This window comes from Pimephales promelas, chromosome 9, assembly GCF_988280905.1.
Source record: "Pimephales promelas chromosome 9, fPimPro1.hap1.1, whole genome shotgun sequence".
Lineage (NCBI taxonomy): Eukaryota > Metazoa > Chordata > Actinopteri > Cypriniformes > Leuciscidae > Pimephales > Pimephales promelas.
The window spans coordinates 29,339,594-29,359,299 of NC_142777.1; the positions used below are offsets into that span (position 1 = coordinate 29,339,594).

Consider the following 19,706-nt stretch of genomic DNA (forward strand, 5'->3'; position numbering starts at 1 on the left):
TTTAACTGGAAGTTATTACAAGCACTCACTTACGTTTTCTTATTTTGGGACAAAAAAACAACAACACAAAAATAACATAAACATGCACTTCCATTCATCATCTGAGCCACACCAAATAAAAACAAACATACATTAAAAAATACACTGTGGATATTTTGAAAACATCTTAAAAAATTGAATTAGGGACTGACTGGACATGTAAGGGGTGCAATTGTTAGAAATTATTTTTGACAGAATCAAAATGGTTTCAGTAATGGTTTTAGCTTTGTTGTGTTCCTAGATCCATTTACCACATCCATGTTTTAGACATTCCAAATATGTATTATCAAGTATTATCAATTGTATAAGTTTTTGTATTTGAGCTAACATATCTGTTAAATACTAACAGTCTGAGTAAGTAACATTAAGCTCTCAAGTGTCTGCTTACTAAAGCAAGATTTATGACATACTCATCATATTTCATTTATTCCCCACCTGCTAAAACAAGGGCTGTCTTAGAAAATGTTAATGTGTTTAAGTATAAACATTGATATATAAACGTGTAAAAATACATGTGGTGTGATTTGACTGTATTGTAAACAGCTCTGCTAAATTACAGAGCTGATTGAAACATATCCCAATGGCTGTGATCGGACGCTTTCTCACTGTGTTTTCAGTCCCTGAGTGGACTGAGCTGCAACCCCCACTACCTGGAGGACATTAGCATCTCTATGGAGAACGGCTTCAAAGGCCAGGCTGTGAAAGTTTACCTTAGACCTAAAAATACACATGCTTAAACAAGTCATCCTATACTTAAAACACTCTGAGGACTCTGCATGTATTTTTTTAGAGATTCAACAAGAGGAACTATTAATATGAGCTTTCGTTTCAGATGTGGTATAAAGGTTTAGTTAAACCAACAAAAATATGAATGCCCATGGTAATCTGCTACATCCCTATAACATCATTTGATTTATAAATGAGCAGATTTTTTATTTATTTATTTTTTTACATTGTGGTAAATTACTTTTTTCTGTCTTTTAAAATATTTTAAATAGTAAATTAATTGTATATCGCCTACTTTCTTTAAATGCTGCACCATCCCATAGTTTGATATTATTTTTGAACTTTTCCTTTATTAACTTTATCATGTTTTATCTGCCATTGATATAGGTTTGTGTTCTGTGCTCTATTTAAAATGCATGCAAAATAATACTAATTATGAAAAGTACTTTTTCCTGATCCAGTTGATGTTTACAACTGGATTTAAAACTAATTTACCAACAGATTCTACCCTTATGTTAATCTAGCTATTTGATTTCAATCACAAAACATTTGCATAACAGAACCAATAGTAATGTTGGCTAACTGTGGTTTATCCGATGGCCCAATCACTGCTCCGATAGCAGAACGTATATCTCTCTATTCCAGGTTCCTAATTCACACTTCATGTTTGGCATTTGGAAGAGCACAACTTTAGAAGACTTCAACGAGATTGTTTCCTACATTGGAGAGTTATCTTTCTATTATAGTTTAAAGATTTATCTACCTACAAGATCCCAAGATCCTAAGCGCACTGAGCCATTTCTCATCTCACTTTTTTTCTTTCCGAAGTAAAAGGTAAGTTGTACATTCTAACTTCATTTTATGATGATTTGTAAATGCTAACATTATACAATGTTTTTGCATCCTCTTACAATGTAAATGTGCATGCAGATTGGTATTATTGATATTCAGTTTCTTTTTAAAATGATTTTATAAAAATACTTGATATAAAAAGTATAGTAAAAATGTAGTAAATTATCAGCCACATTGTCATCTTTTCAATAAGTTATTGTCTACACAATTCTAAGGAGTTTTTTTTTAGAGTATTTTCTATTTTTTTTTTTTTTTTTACTTAGCATATGCACTATATCCTGCATAAAATGTTCTTATATTTCACAGGAAAATGAGACCCAAAAGAGTTTCTCCTGAAAAGGAAGCCTTGTACTTCATTGCTTCGGGGAAAGATAAAGACACATTCGAGAAAAAATTAATGTGTGAAGAGAAAGGTAAGTTACGGCATTCAATTCTGCCATCAGTATGACTTTGCAAAACTTAATTAAAAGCTAAGTTTGGTCTCTAAATAATGTCGAATGGTTGGGTTTAAAATGTGTAGCTAAAAACAACAGGCTGTTAAAAAAAAACACAAGAGAAACAAAAAAACATGATTGAATCAGTTAAAGGTGGATTTATATCTGTTTTCCTGCCTGTATTTATGCTAGCTGCTGATGTCCAAATTAAACTCCATTGTGTAGATGTGCGAGTGATCTTGATATTATTTGTATGTAACTGCCAGTTAGACTCCGGGGGCCTGTTTAACAATGGAAATTATCAATATTCAGTGTCATGATACATATGAGTTTTGTAGTTTTGCACTTTTAGATGTAGATATCGTATTTGTTTTCCAAGCAGGGCTACCATTTAAAACAGTTTAGACAACCTTAACAACTTTATGAATCTTTTCTCATACTTAATTTACACTTATTTATACCCAATTTATTAGGTTTTGGAGTAATCGCCACAAAACATATTGAGCCAGGAGAATTCCTACTGGAGTATGTTGGAAGACACATGGCTGGATCTGAAGGAGAGACCCTGCTCAAAGACTACTCAGCTGAAGATGCAGTTTTTTTTATATTTCTACTCCTTTCAGGGACAATCTTACTGGTAAGATTAAATTAATGAATGTTCTAATGAAGTATAATTACATCATATTATGGTATGTTTATATACAGTGTTTTTAAAATATTTCACCATACAGTGTTGATGGCAGTAAAGCTACAGAAAATCTCGGACGATACATAAATGATGACCACATCAAGCCAAACAGCAAAATTAAAATAGTAAGTCTGTATTTAATGTTTTCGTATTGTTTGTCTTATTCTTTGTTTTAATTACTCCTTTTATAGAGCCTCATCTTGATTGTAGCATTATTTGACATTACAAACTAGACAGTTGTGGGTCTTTCAAATGTTGTTGTTTTTGTTTTCAAATGTGTGTTTGTGTACTTTTGTGACCAACAGATAATGGATGAAAACAAAATGCCACATTTGTGTGTATTTGCGTTAACAAAAATCAAGCCAATCATACCAAAGAAAAAATCATACCAAAGCCTATGGACTAGTATGCAGGAGTGATCCAGCTCTCAGATTTCATAAAAAATATCTTAATTTGTGTTCGGAAGATGAATTAATGTCTTACGGGGTTGAACAACATGAGGGTGAGTAAATACTGACAGAATTTTCATTTTTGGGTGAACTAACCCTTTAAATGCTTTGCTTAAGTTGATGAAGACCTCCACTGTGTATTGCTTTATCCTCAGTTGCAGATGTAATTTTTCCTATGAGTTCAATTAATGCCAAAGCAGTTAATCTTTTTTATCTCTAAAGCCATATTGTTTTTCATTGAATAATTTGTGTTTTTCTAAAAAAAAAAATTAATTTTTGAGCAAACAACTTTTCAAGGATTTTAGAAAACCGAGAGAGCAATGACACTGGTCTGTAGTTGTTAAAGTGTAGTTATACATTTCTCCCAGCCCTGCAAATCTGGTCCTCTAGTTATAAAGGAGCCCAAAACCCTTTAAAATCAGCAACAGACCAGTCTGACCAGTTAGACAGTCTATCTCAAACCAATAGACTATCTAGTTTAAGCCCCCCCCCCCCCTTTCTAATAGATTGATCAGATAGCGCCCCTTTAATCTTTTCTATTTTACCTGTTCATAATCATTTTTGCATGAATTGAAACGCATGATTGTTCATGATTTTCATGCATGATTTAAATTGTATTATATTACATTATTATTATTCATGTATTTAATTTTATTCATGTATTTAAATGTATATATGTAAATGTAATGTGTTTGAAAATACACAATAAACCTTGAGCAGTTAAAGCTTCAATTGTTCTTTTTTCTATTTCCTATAGTGCTACTGTGCAACCTGTAGAATATGTAGAAAATCCATAGAAATATTATTTTAACTGTTAAATAATACTCTATTTCTACGGATTTTCTACATATTCTACAGGTTACACAGTAGCACCAAATAAATACAATAACATTTCATAACTTTATAATACTATACAGTATTATTAAAAATTAACAGTGTAATACTGTACTTTAATATGGTAAGAAATTACAGTAAAATAATGTTATTTGATTTTACAGTATGCTTAACAGTACTGTAGTTAGTGTTAAAGTAATTTTATTGTTGAATGAAATACAGCAAGTACTGGATAATTGTTGCCAGTAAGTTACTGTTAATTTGACAAGACATTTTTTTACAGTGTATTTTATACAGAATATAAAAAAAGGATAAAACATAATGGACAGATGTGTTGGGAAATGTCAGTTGTATTAACAATATGGCATTAAAATATATTTTGAGCCACCAATCCTACTCCTACCCCTAAACCTACCCCTAACAATTCGTTAAAACTACGTAAACTAACGTTACAATTATGAAGAAAAACGTGACTAACAGAAAAGTATAATCACAATAATATATTTATTGCGAAAATGTCAAAACCGCTACCAAAAGCCGTTCACATGAAGATGCTTTGCAGTCGCAGTCCTCTCTGGCAACATTGTAATAGTTTTGTATGAAGTACAGAGCAGAATTTAAATTAATAATCAATGAAAATGTTCATCCGGCTTCAGTTCGCAGCTTCGCACTATTTCAAAAGAACTAAACCAACCGTCACAGTCCTTCATGTCTCAATCTGTGATGAGGCAGGGAAGAGCCAATGACCATTTGATATCTCTGCCGTAAAACACGACGTATCGCTTCTCAAGGGCGTGATTTTTGAATTTGAATTCATCACCAGCGCGGGATTTGACGTGTACGGTTGCTGCTGAGAATGGAGGCGAAGATCACGACTGGATAAAAGGTTGAATTAGGATTTTTTTCTTGTAAACAACGTAGGCTATGGATTCTAAAGATTTGGATTACATCAAACTAATAAAATTGATGTCTTTTGTGAATTTATGTTTTGTTTTATAGGAGAAAACACTTTCTGTGCCTCACGGCAAATAAACTATATTACAAAATGGTTAAACGAGTAAAGTTAAAGAATGTATTTTTAAGGTTTTATAGTGTATTGTTTAACACCATGCAGGCGAAACGAGCAAAATGTTAATATTTATGAGTATTATATCAATAAATGAGACTGAAAACGTAATGAATAAGACAGTTGAATGCAATAGAGTCAAAACATAATGCTACGATTTTAATATGCATAAATTGTGATATGTACAAATGTGTACATCGGTGGATTTGTTCAAATGTAAATAAATTACGTTTTTGTGCTGTCAATAACGTAAATATTTTACATTTTAGTTCTGTAAATACGTCAGTATTATACGTTTCTGCGCATATAAAACGTAATTATATGTACGTATGATAGAACTACACTTTACGTACAAATGCATACGTATTCTCATGAGATCACATTGGATTTTAGTCGACTAAAATATAATGGGTTTAGTTAAATTGTAATGCGTTAATTTAGAATTTAGAATAGAATAAAATGTACAAACCCATACACTCCCGAAGAAAACATCTATTAACCTATTAATATAAATGATTTAAAAGTCTGAACATGCAATACAGATACGGATTTAACTACTGTGATTTAAAAAATATCTTAAAATTAAATAAAAACCACTTTTCCTAAAGTACAACACAGCCTTTTCAATGGATGATATACAGTATGCATTCTTTATAACCATGCATACATCCTTCTTTATTCTTTCAAGCAGAAATATTCTTTGTGTAAATTAAATATAATTAATCCTTATTATACTAAAGCTATTAACAAACTGTGATTGCTTTTCTCTTTTTCTTTGGTTGCTTGATCAATATTAAGGACACAGACCACATTATGTTTGATGCCACTTTCACTTTAAGATGTCGGATTATTTCCAATGACATGCGGATCCAATTGCACTGATGCACATCCGATACACTCACAACTGTTTAAGACATAACCGACATAATTTACATGAATACTGTCCAAAGCGGACATTTAAAGCACTCAATAACCTTGCCCCTTCATATTTATTGGACCTTCTTAATATCTATATTCGATCTCGGACTTTAAGATCGTCTTCCTCGCTCACTCTTGTTCTCCCTAGAACCCGCACTACTTCTATGGGGTCCCGGGCTTTTAGTTTTGCTGCTCCTTATTTATGGAACCTGCTGCCACAGGATGTGCGAAACAGTGAAAGTATTCATGTTTTTAAATCTTGCCTTAAGACCCATCTTTTCCGGCAGGCTTTTATGTTTTATGTGATTTATATGTGTGTTAGGGCTGGGCAAAAAAAATTGATTTTTCGATTAATCGTTTTTTAAAATGTGGCCGATTCAAAATCGTTTCTCAACGGCCTCGAATCGATTTTTTCCATATAAAGGGCTCGCGGACGCGGTGCGGCGTCTTCTCGTCTCACTGCACTAGGCAAGCACTAAGCTAGGGTTGAAACGATTCCTCGAGTTACTCGAGTTACTCGATTACAAAAATTCCTTAAGGCAAAAAATCTGCCTCGAAGCCTCGTTAAATGACGCAGTTCCTATGGCGCACGCAGGGATCTGATTGTTTCACACGGACCGTTATTCAGGAAGCACACCACAGCGCATGATACATATGACTTCATAAATTGCAGAGAATGTCTAAAGTTTGGGATCATTATATGTTTATAAAGGGAGAGAACAAGATGCAATGTGTCTGCAAAGTAGACCTGGCAGGGCTGCCAACTCTCACGCATTCAGCGTGAGACTCGCGCAATTCGATTTTTCACGCTGCGTGTATATCCCTTCGGTCAAATGCCTGAAAGATGAGTTCGTCTATAGATCTACCTGTTGAGCCACTCGTGATCGACTAGTTTTACCGCCGCATATTAATTCGCAAGTTAAAATATCCTGTAATCTAGTGCGAGCGCGCATGCGAGATGTTGAGCTCCTAACCGCGGCTCGCGCACGACGGCAGAGAGGTAAGCGAGCGCGTGCACCCATGTCTCTCTCACGCGCCAGTCAGACCAATTGCGGCAATTCATCATATGCTTAAACTTTTATGTAGCCACGCAACAAAAATTTCAGCATACATTCACCGGGACGTGATGGAGGAACAAATATTGTGAGACACACACACACACACACTCTGATGTTTGTCTTGAGATTACAGTTGAAAAAGTCTGATTCTTATTTATAATTGTTTTATTTCCATTTATTTATTTTTTATAAATTGTACACATTTGTGTACCTGTTTGGGTTGATATTTTATATTAATATATTTTTGTTTCCAGGTGGGTAATTTGCAGAAGGTGCAATCCTTTTTTTGTAATGTTGTATTAAGAAGACAAAACTAAGGCCAAATGGGCTTTACTATTTAAGTTTGCTACATGTAACAGGTTTTACAGTAAATTGTTTTAACTGTATTGTTATATAATTGTTGGCACTGGCACTTATAAACACGGGTAAAAATTGCAATAATTAGTTGTGGAGCCAAATGTTGCAGTTGGAATAAATACCTCTATTTTCTTTTAAATAAATAAAAGCCAAACACCTTATCATTTTCGTAATACATTATTTGTTTTGGTTGCTTAAAAACACACATAAACAAATTATCCGATTACTCGATTAATCGATCGATTAAGTGCTAGATTAATCGATTACAAAAAGAATTGATAGCTGCAGCCCTACACTAAGCGCTGCAGCTGTCGATACACACTTGCGTTTAGGAGTCGGGACACGACGAAATATTCACTTGCACAATCGGGCCAGCATTGCATCGTAACCTATGATGGTAACTAACGTTTATAATTTTCACGTCTTTTTAAGTTTTAGTTTAAACATTCAAGCAATATTAAACCATCCCGTGCTCGCGCACTCTCAGAGATGTCTTTCACTGCGTGCACATACAGTAAAGCCAATCTGCCTCAAACAGCTCGCCTGAAACAAACGTTTTATCCCTGGATTATATCGCTTTAGCAGTTAAAAACACGCAACATTATGTCAAAACTCTGGTATTGGTGAGTAACCTCGTAAAGACAGTCTAATGTCTTAAATAAGCATTAAACGCGTGTGACAGACAGACAGTACAAATGAGACAGGGATCCGTTCTTAAAGTGAACGCAGCCATATGTGTCTGTCATTAATTCTGTTGAATTAAAACAACAGAATATAGCATTAATTCTAAGCAATCAGAATTAATAGCCTTTGTATTTAATTCAGTCTGGACTAAAAAGACTATCCAGTGTTATTTTACATTGGATTACTTTATTCAGTTTCTGTAGTATTTCTGACATACCAAAAAAACTCTTTATTCTATTCTATTTATTTGCTACTTTTTTTCAGTTTAATTCGAAGATTGAAATCAAGCTTCCATGTGTTACTTAAACTCTTAACAAAAACAAAAACAAAAAAAACCAAACATTTAGGTAAGATCAACGTTAAAAAAAATGTCTAAATATTTATATTTTTATTTATCTATATCTATCTCCAGCCCATTCTCACTCCCAAGGCGTCACCTAACTGACGCCTTGGGAAGCATTTGGACATGCTTCAATATCTGACGCTTTAGGCGCCCTTTAGCGTCAGTTAGATGACGCCCTAGGATCGCGTGTACCCTACCCCCACCCCACACCTAAACCTAACCGCGTCCTCTAACTGACGCTTTCCTTTAGCGTCAGTAAGATGACGCTGTAGGATCGCGTCATGTAAGTGACGCCTAAAAAGGGCGCCTAAAACGTCAAATATTGAAGCATGGTCAAAGGTGACGCCTTGGGGTGAGAATGCGTTGCTATCTCAAACATAAAATAACATGATCCTGTTTGATCAAGCTGTGTGACTGTTCTGACTTTTTTTGCATATTGCATCAAAATCCTGTCTATTCTTTGTATGCATTTAGTGTATCTAGAATAAAAAGAGTTTTATATACAGGTTTGTGGCTCTTAAAAAACTTTTGCTGGTAATTTACTCACCCCCATGTCATCCAAGATGTTCATGTTTTTCTTTCCTCAGTCGAAAAGAAATTAAGGTTTTTGATAAAAACATTCCAGGATTTTTCTCCATATAATGGACTTACATGGGAACCAGACGGTTAATAACAGTTTCAGATGCAGCTTCAAATGTCTTTAAACGACACCAGACGATGAATAAGGGTCTTATCATGCAAAACGATCGGTTATTTCAAAACTTATTCCAAAAATGTAACTTTTCTAAGGACAAATGCTAGCCTTGCTCTATTCTGTCAGGCGCGTTTGTAACGTCACGTATTACGTAATTACGTTCAAAAGGTCACGGGCGACGTAGCCGGAAGTACAGAATCAAAATCGTCCGACATCGTTGTTTTACCTTTTAATTACTTTTTTTGTAAACAGCGTTTGAGTTAGTTTGCACGTTCAACCTATGCGTTCAACTTGTAAACACTGACTCTGTACTTACGGCTACGTCGCCCGTGACCTTTTGAACGTAATCCTGCTGCCGCCACAGAGTGCCATTTAGTTTTATATAAAGTTTAAATTATTTTATTGTCTCAAATCATTGATAATGTATACTGACTTTGCCCTATGCTGCAATAAATTTAGTTTTGCATTCATTTACATAAATCAGCTGCTTGAATGACAATTGCTGATGTAATTGGGTTTTCATGTGAGATTCTCAATTCATTCAGTTAACTGATGCTCTGAGGTAGTTTTCAGACTGCAGACTCAGCAACGATTGTATTTAATTGTACAGTACAATTATAACATAGAACAAACATCTTCATTTCATGTCATTAAACATAACAATATTGCTGCCCATACACTGATGAGAAAGTGTGAGTCCGGTGTGCGATACTTGGAGTTGTCCTAGACGTGGCGCAGCGCTGCGCTTCTCATTCGGTGTGCGACCCCCTTTACGGATGTGTATTTCACTGCCACTTCAATTCACTGTTCACACACACACACAAAGTCCCCACTTGGTTGGATAGATATCATTCAGAAAGTTCCCTCTTGGCTAGTGTGCAGCGACACTTCTGTGTTAATACATGTATATGTTAGTAATATAGACGTGTGTGTGCAATGGCACATAACTATGGCAAGTAAATTGTTAGGGACTGCATAACAAAGCATAGAAAGTATATGAAGAGAGAGCGTTAAATAAGAAAAATAGTATATATATATACATAATGTATATAATAGATCAACGCATTCTCATCCTTCAACGTCATATAGAACGCTAGTGACAAAACGGCGCTATACTACGCACATGGCACCCGTTATCGTTAATATAACACGTGCTGTGAGGGCTAAGTTTAGGTGTGGGGTAGGGTGTACGTGTCATATTCACGCTAAAGGATTTATAACGTCTTGGGTTCGCGTGTTATATTAACGATAAAGGGAGCCGTGTGCGTAGTATAGCGCCGTTTTTGCATATAGCGTTCTATATGACGTTAAAGGATGAGAACGGGCTGAATAGATATATAATTTAACTGTAATGAAGACATATTTCACTGCCAGTTCACACACACAAAGTCCCCACTTGGTTGGATAGATATCGTTCAGAATGTCCCCTCTTCGCCAGTGTACAGCGACACTGCTGTGTTAGTAATATATAAATATATAGTTTTAGATCGGTAAAATTGTTTATGTTTTTAAAAGAAGTCTCTTCTGCTCACCAAGGCTGCAATTATTTGATAAAAAAAACAGAAATATTGTGAAATATTATTACAATTTAAAACAGTGTTTTTCTATGTGAATATATATATATATATATATATATATATATATATATATATATATATATATAATGTATATAATAGATATATAATGTAAGCGTAATTAAGAAAGATTTCACTGCCAGTTCACACACACACACACACACAAAGTCCCCACTTGGTTGGATAGATATCATTCAGAATGTCCCCTCTTTGCCAGTGTACAGCGACACTGCTGTTAGTAGTATAGAAATATATAGTTTTAGATCGGTAAGATTGTTTATGTTTTTTAAGAAGTCTCTTCTGCTCACCAAGGCTGCAATTATTTTTTTTTTAAAAACACAGTAATATTGTGAAATATTATTACAATTTAAAACAGCGTTTTTCTATGTGAATATATTATACACAGTATATATATAAATATATATATAAATATATATATCTATATATATATATCTATATATATATATATACATATATATATATATATATATAATAGATATATAATGTAAGCGTAATTAAGAAAGATTTCACTGCCAGTTCACACACACACACAAAGTCCCCACTTGGTTGGATAGATATCATTCAGAATGTCCCCTCTTTGCCAGTGTACAACGACACTGCTGTTAGTAGTATAGAAATATATAGTTTTAGATCGGTAAGATTGTTTATGTTTTTAAAAGAAGTCTCTTCTGCTCACCAAGGCTGCAATTATTTGATAAAAAAAAACAGAAATATTGTGAAATATTATTACAATTTAAAACAGTGTTTTTCTATGTGAATATATATATATATATATATATATATATATATATATATATATATATATATATATATATATATATAATGTATATAATAGATATATAATGTAAGCGTAATTAAGAAAGATTTCACTGCCAGTTCACACACACACACAAAGTCCCCACTTGGTTGGATAGATATCATTCAGAATGTCCCCTCTTTGCCAGTGTACAGCGACACTGCTGTTAGTAGTATAGAAATATATAGTTTTAGATCGGTAAGATTGTTTATGTTTTTTAAGAAGTCTCTTCTGCTCACCAAGGCTGCAATTATTTGATAAAAAAAACCAGTAATATTGTGAAATATTATTACAATTTAAAACAGCGTTTTTCTATGTGAATATATTATTATATTATATATATATATATATATATATATATATATATATATATATATATATATATGAAGAGTTCAGATGCAAAAGCCTCTAAGTGCCATTTGAAATTTTCTTCTAGAATGATCATTTTTTTCAAGCTTGTATATTTAAATTCAGTACTTTCACTTAAATAACAATGAGGATTACCTATTGATTGTAATTTAAGTGAAATTACTGAACTTGAATATATAAGCTTGATAAAAAATGATCATTTTTGAAGAATATTTCCAACGGCACTTAGAGGCTTTTGCATCTGAACTCTTCATATATATATATATATATATATATATATATATATATATATATATATATATATATATATATATATATATATATATATAATGTATATAATAGATATATAATGTAAGCGTAATTAAGAAAGATTTCACTGCCAGTTCACACACACACACAAAGTCCCCACTTGGTTGGATAGATATCATTCAGAATGTCCCCTCTTTGCCAGTGTACAGCGACACTGCTGTTAGTAGTATAGAAATATATAGTTTTAGATCGGTAAGATTGTTTATGTTTTTTAAGAAGTCTCTTCTGCTCACCAAGGCTGCAATTATTTTTTTTTTAAAAACACAGTAATATTGTGAAATATTATTACAATTTAAAACAGCGTTTTTCTATGTGAATATATTATATACAGTATATATATAAATATATATATATATATTTATATATATATATATATATATATATATATATATATATATATATATATATATATATATATATAATGTAAGCGTAATTAAGAAAGATTTCACTGCCAGTTCACACACACACACACAAAGTCCCCACTTGGTTGGATAGATATCATTCAGAATGTCCCCTCTTTGCCAGTGTACAGCGACACTGCTGTTAGTAGTATAGAAATATATAGTTTTAGATCGGTAAGATTGTTTATGTTTTTAAAAGAAGTCTCTTCTGCTCACGAAGGCTGCAATTATTTGATTAAAAAAACAGTAATATTGTGAAATATTATTACAATTTAAAACAGCGTTTTTCTATGTGAATATTTTATATATATATATATATATATATATATATATATATATATAATGTATATAATAGATATATAATGTAAGCGTAATGAAGAAAGATTTCACTGCCAGTTCACACACACACACACACAAAGTCCCCACTTGGTTGGATAGATATCATTCAGAATGTCCCCTCTTCGCCAGTGTACAGCGACACTGCTGTGTAGCAATATAGACATGTATATGTTTGAGCATTATATAATGACACACCCACACACACACACATATATGTGTATAAGTATGTATAAGTTACAATATGAAGACAAGATTTCACTGCCAGTTCACTTCACTGTTCACACAGACACACAGTTCAATTGCAGGCTATATGAGTCCCCTGTTGGTAAGGTAGACATCGGCCAGAGTTTCAGGTCCCCACTTGGCATGTTTTTTTAAAAATAAAAAAATGCATATTTAAAGTTATATTATGAAAAAAGACCTTAAAAGAGAATTTTGTACGTCCTTTTTGTTTCTTCAAAATGACCAGAAACACTAGTCCCCTCTTGGCCAGTGTAGAGTGATAGTCCCCTTTTAGTAATATAGACGTGTATGTGTGTGTGTGTGTGTGTGTGTGTGTGTGTGTGTGTGTGTGTGTGTGTGTGTGTGTGTGTGTGTGTGTGTGTGTGTGTGTGTGTGTGTGTGTGAGTGTGTGAATCGATTTGAGCTGCCCTTCTTTCATTCATCTGTTCCCTTGGGCTCAGTGTGCCTGTAATATCGCACATTTCTTTTTCCACTGGCTGTCACCAGCCCTGATAATGACTTCATCTGGATATCTGGATTGATTGATTCTATTGACCATGATAAACACATATTTATTTATTTATTAATATTTAAAATGTTTATTTATAAAAATGTGTGTAATTTAGTTTTTTGTTATGACCATCTTTATGTTGGCAGCTAAGCTACTCCACACGCTGCACAATGGCTTCGGCTAGAGGTTATAGGTCAAGTCTTAGACTTCTCTGAGTCTGACACTTGGTAAAGACATAATCTTTAATGTAATCTTGATTTGTTTTCACTGTCTGGGATATCTGAGTTTTCATAGCATAAAAAGCCATTGCTTTTATAAAACTAAAGCGGTTATTATTAATAATTATAGCTTAATGCTCCTTTATTTTAATTTGACTCAATTCCTCTATCTCTTCCTCTTTTCTTTGTCTCAGGTTATGAAAAGACCGAAGACACTTCAGAGAAGACTTCTCTAGCAGACCAGGAAGATTCCAGATTAATATTCCTCAATCAGCCCCAGTTTACCAAATTCTGCAATAACCGTGTCAGGTAAAGCCACACTCACACCTGTGCTTCTGAATGAACAGGCCGTCATGGTGAGCATTTCTAGGCGGTGGATGAAGAGTGTTGACTACAAAAACGTATTTTATTCAATACTAAAATATAGTGATTGTGGTGTTCATTAACATGAAATAAATACTATTTTTTATTGAGTAAGGATCCATTAAATTGATAAATATTGACAATAAAGACATTTGTTACAAACTGTTCTTAGATTTTGTTTGCAAAAGGCCAAAGAAAAAAAGTATTGCAGATTCCGAACTATTTTCGACATAATAGTAACAAATGTATCTTGAGCAGCGATATCATATTAGAATGATTTCTAAAGAATCATGTGACACTGAAGACTGGAGTAATGATCGCACAAGAGTAACTGATGTATTGTATGTAATTGTAATATTATTGCCCATTTATTTTTATTTTTTTTATCAAATAAATGCAGCCATGATGAGCGTAAGAGACTTCTTTCAGAAACATTGTTGGCAGAAAAATGTATCACAATAAAACTAGTGTGAGCTGTATTTGACAAAAGAGGAAGTGTTGCCATTTTCCAGCCGCCACAACGGATCACTATGTCCAAGTTACATATACTCATAGTGATTGATAAGGTGATGTATGGCAGACAGAGGGGAAGTTGGGGAAGGTTCTGTGGTTAATGTATGATTTCTGCTGAATCACATGATGAATATGTTAAAGAGAGAGTTCACCAAAATTGTGTCATTTATTTACAAGTTCAGTTTGTGTCAATTAAATGAACTAATTAAGAGTAGGGATGGGTACTGTTCATTTTTGAACATATTTTACTTCAATAACTGTAAATAAACTGTTTTTTCCCGCTTTCAACTAAGCTAATTTGTAGAAGTGTTATTGACATTATGCCAGAGCTGCCTTGGTCACTGTCTGCCATTGTCTGTGATACTTGATTATTAATAAAAACAACCATTTTAGCAATAATAAAAAGATCATTTCTATTAAATGTTTAGTTTTCCAAGTAATCAAATGAAGACATAAAACATTAATTTAATTGATATTTTATACTAAATTAAACCGCGCATCTCCGCCACTCATTCACACAGAGACACGCAGAGCTTGCAGGATTCCTGTTCAAATGGTCTTATTCTCGCGCCTAGATGCATTCTCAGGTACCGGAATTTGGCATAGATTGATTTAATCTGAATATGTACTCGGTAGTACTACCGACGTAATTTGGTTGAGTACCCAACTCTAATTTTGAGCAAATGGTTTGTTTTGAATCTAGTGTGAATTGGTCTAAGATGCTATGTCTTGTCAATTACCATTCACATAAGTTTTTTTGTTTTTCTCCCATCTTGCAGTGAGAGTGCAATCATTCAGATGAGATGTCACTCTCAGACTGCAGATTTTCAGCATTGAAACCCAAAATCTATTTGATCGTTCCATCTGCATCTAGTGATCATAACGGCACTCATTATTAAAGGGTTAGTTCACCCAAAAATGAATTTTTGGGTGAACTAACCCTTTAATGCTGTAGTCTGATTATTGCATTGAATACCAATGCTAAGTTTTGCTGTCTCATGTCTGGACTGTTTATCAGTACTTCTAGCTTCACTGTATATAGAGGGCTGTCCCTTGTGCAGTGGACTGTCAGACCAGGTTAATGTTTGCGTTCCTGCAGCGTTAGAATGGCGACTGGGAAGTCCTGCTTAATTATGTGTATGTGTTTTACGATGTAAGCTGCCATGAAAAGAAAACAGGTTTTAGTTGTAATGGACTTCTGTAATGTTTTGCTTGTAATCATTGTTCATTTAGAAAGATCACACGCAAGGGTCAAGATATTATTTTCATTTCCTGCTGCATTTGTTTGCTTAGAAACAGTAGGCCTATCATTTAATTTAGTATTTCAAATGCATGTTGTGTTCCTTCATAAAACTAGATGTCAGCAATTTAAAAGCTTTTTTTTTTTTAAAGTTTCATGCATTTAAAATTTCATCCCTGACTCAGAAGTCTAAATATTATAGCAAAAGGGGTCAGTGTATAAATGACCTCCTTTATGATTGGCAAACCTTGGCTAATCATGTGTCTGCAGTAAACTGACAATAACTACGCTGATGATACAGTTATTGTCAGTTTACTGCAGAAACATGAATCTCAGCATGTGCCAGTGGTCGACGAGTTTGACAGTTCTTTGCTTAACACCTTTAAAACCAAGGATATGCTTATAGATTTAAGGAGAAAACAACCTGGTTCTCCTCTACCCACCTATATAAACAGAATCGCATAGAGATGGTAGAGCAGTATAAATATCTGGGTATAGTGATAGACAGTAACCTCAAATTTGACATTAACACAGAGATTATCTGCAAAAAGGGACAATGACGATTGTACTTCCTAAGGAAGTTTAAAGGAGTAGTTCACTACTTTTGCTGATAACTTACTCACCCCCATGTCATCCAGAATGTCCATGTCATTCTTTCTTCAGTTGAAAAGAAATTAAGGTTTTTGATGAAAACATTCCAGCATTTTTCTACATATAATGCACTTCAGTGGGAACCAAACCGTTCAAGGTCCAAAAGAGACTTTCAGTGTAAACTGCAAACTGTTCAAACTGGCAATCATTTGAGCTTATAAAACTTAAACTTTCTTAAACTTTGTCTTAAAGTTCATTATATGGAGAAAAATGCTGGAATGTTTTCATGGTTTCCTTAATTTCTTTTCGACTGAAGAAAGAATAACATGGACGTCTTGGATGACATCGGGGTGAGTAAATTATCAGGAAAAGTTTTTTTTTCAAAAGTGAAATACTCCTTAAACTCTCTTAATGTCGATAAGGTTATCCTGTCTTTATTTTATAAATCTTTTATTGAATCTGTTCTTAATTTGCTTTTATTGCCTGGTATGGGGGCATCAGCTTGAGGGAGAGAAAAATAAGCCATATTGTGAAGGTGGTTGTCAAGTTAACAGGCTGTCCACAGGTTTCCTTGATAAATATTTATGAGAGGCAGGTTATGAGGAGAGCAGATGCCATATTGGACTGTGTAAATCATCCCCTTCATTGTTCTTTTGAGGTCCTTCCCTCAGGTCGAAGATTTAAAACTAAGAACTATTAAGAACTATTTTATACCAAGTGCAATTCGGTTGCTAAATTTGCACAATTCTATGACCTAGATGAGTAATAGTGTAAAAGTGTTTTTAATTAGTAGTTTGTGTTGTTTATTGTATGTGGTGCTTACCTTTTGTCATCTGTATGTTTACCTGGCTGCAAGCCAAGTTTCCCTTGGGGGACAATAAACTGACACTGAACTGAACTGAACTGAACCTTGAAACTCTATATTTGTTATTAATCAGTTCAGGTCAGTATGGTTACCAACCATAATGGTGAGCACCACGTACTCTCACTGTGGCCTTACTTCTTTCAATAAAGAGCCTGGCTTGAACCAAGTCACACAGCTTCAAAATGAATCATTAACATCATAAACATTGGGCAAAAAAGAAAAAAAATTACAGAAAGGTTACAGATTTTGTGCTTGGAATGAATTAGAGTATGTACTCCTACCGTTCAAAAGCACTACCGTTCAAAAGTTTGGGGTCAGTAAGAATCTCTTTTATTATTTATTTATTTTTTAAAGGATCTTTTTCAGCAGCGGCGCATTAAAGTGAAAGTGTGACTATTGCTGTATTGCTCAAGTTTGTGGGCACTTTTGGTGTAATCACAAAATCTATGGCCACCTCCAGTACTAAATTAAGTTATTTTTCAGGTCTTAAAGTGACAGCAGCCTAATATATCTCATTAACTATTTCAGTCCTATCCAACTCTTGGTGATTCTATGGTCATCTCTTGCCATTTATGAGAGACTGACCATGAATTTACTTGGCAATGATTTACTTACCATCTCCAGTTCATCGATACTACGTTTTTGAAAGGGAGCAGGAGCACCCAGAGCAAACTCACTATTCCAGCTTCTTGCTGTGAGGCGAGTCAGGCGACAGTGCTACCCACTACCCTCTAAGCTATTGTGCCGCCCGTAGCCTAATATACCTGCTGCCAAATTATGAGATAATATTACATTACATTTACAGCATCTATATGGCAGATTTCCCCCCATGGTATCAATGTCAAAATTGTGGCCTGTAAAAATGCTGAGTAACTTTGCATAACCATTAGCCAGAGTGGCTGGTGAGTGGTGAGCAAGAAAGTTAATGTCAAGCCCTGAATCTATGTATACATATCTATGGTGTTAATTGACCATGTTTTAATCAATATTTCATATTCATTGCATTGTTTGACAATAGAAAAATAAACAATATGTCAATAAGAATAGCGGTATTGTTTTCTTAAAACTAATATGTACTCGATTACAGGCGCGAATCAAACAAATGTAAAAACCTCACTGTACGCAGAATGCAAAAACAACGCAATGATGGCACATATATTAGCATAAGATGTCATCTAACGGGGGGGAAATTTGTATCACAATTTCTACAAAAATATTAAACCACACAACCAAACTCTGTTACTGAGAAATGTTTGAGCAGCAAATCGGTATATTAGAAAGATTTCTGAAGGATCATCTGACACTGAAGACTGGAGTAATGATGCTGGAAATTCAGCTTTGACAACACAAGAAAAAAAAAATAATAAATGCAGCCTTGGTGAACATAAGAGATTTCTTTCGAAATCAATTCTAGTACACAATTCTACTGACCCCCAACTTTTTTTGTCTTATCAGGAAACATCACTATATTATGATTGAACGATACATGTAATTGCTAGCTAATTATGAATGGCATTTTTACTTCTAGAACTCTTCATGTGCTTATGGTTGTGACATTAAGCTGCAAAAACAGGTCACCAACTTTGGCTGTAACAAGTGGCCTGACTTTGTGTGATGAATGATAAATAGTTCCACTTCCTACACACTGCTCTTTTGAAATAAACAAGTTAAATATACCATCATGGACCTTTTTGAGAGCTGTTTGTGTTAGATTAAGCCTTTATTTACATACGCCATTGTGTGGCTGATGTGAACTGTTGGTGAAGTTCAAGTTGTTACTCCTAAGTGCACCTACTATTAAAGCTGATCAGGTAAACAGCTACTGCTATATGTATAGCATAGCTGTCAACCCTCCCGTTTTTTCCGGGTTTCTCACGTATTTTATCTCTGTTCCCGCTGTCTTCCCGTTTTAGTATTTTCCCGTAAAATATCCCGTATTTTTACGCTCTGATTGTGTGAGACGTACAAGTTTGGACCTATATTCGGCTTGACGTCGTTCATATTCGGATGCAGCACTGCGCGCGCTGGCCGGAGACACATTGGCTGCGTGCGTCTCAGCTGCGTGGCGTGGCCGTTTTTATTTTAATGTCTATGGTTTTTATTTCGGCTCCCATGTTAACAGATTAGAGCTTGCACACTGCCTGCGTGACACGCGCAAACGCGTGCATGCTAGAAATAGAACCAGATGCCTATTTTCCACGCGACACTCAAGCGTGTTGGAAGCGTTTCCAG

General features: G+C 34.2%; 1 protein-coding gene and 1 long non-coding RNA gene across 6 annotated transcripts in view; both read left to right on the forward strand.

Annotated features, from left to right (window-relative positions):
* atp8a1 (ATPase phospholipid transporting 8A1) overlaps positions 1-19,706 on the forward strand; it is a 157,538-nt gene that overhangs the window by 34,498 nt on the left and 103,334 nt on the right. For all 5 annotated transcript variants that reach the window (XM_089134958.1, XM_089134960.1, XM_089134961.1 and 2 more), the window contains exon 2: positions 14,097-14,211. In XM_089134958.1, coding sequence (XP_088991084.1) covers positions 14,097-14,211 — 115 coding nt within the window. The remainder of the gene's footprint in view (positions 1-14,096; positions 14,212-19,706) is intronic.
* LOC120489662 (uncharacterized) lies at positions 701-3,045 on the forward strand. The gene is made up of 4 exons (XR_016169710.1): positions 701-1,599; positions 1,924-2,030; positions 2,525-2,688; positions 2,783-3,045. It is a non-coding gene; the product is annotated as an uncharacterized LOC120489662 (long non-coding RNA).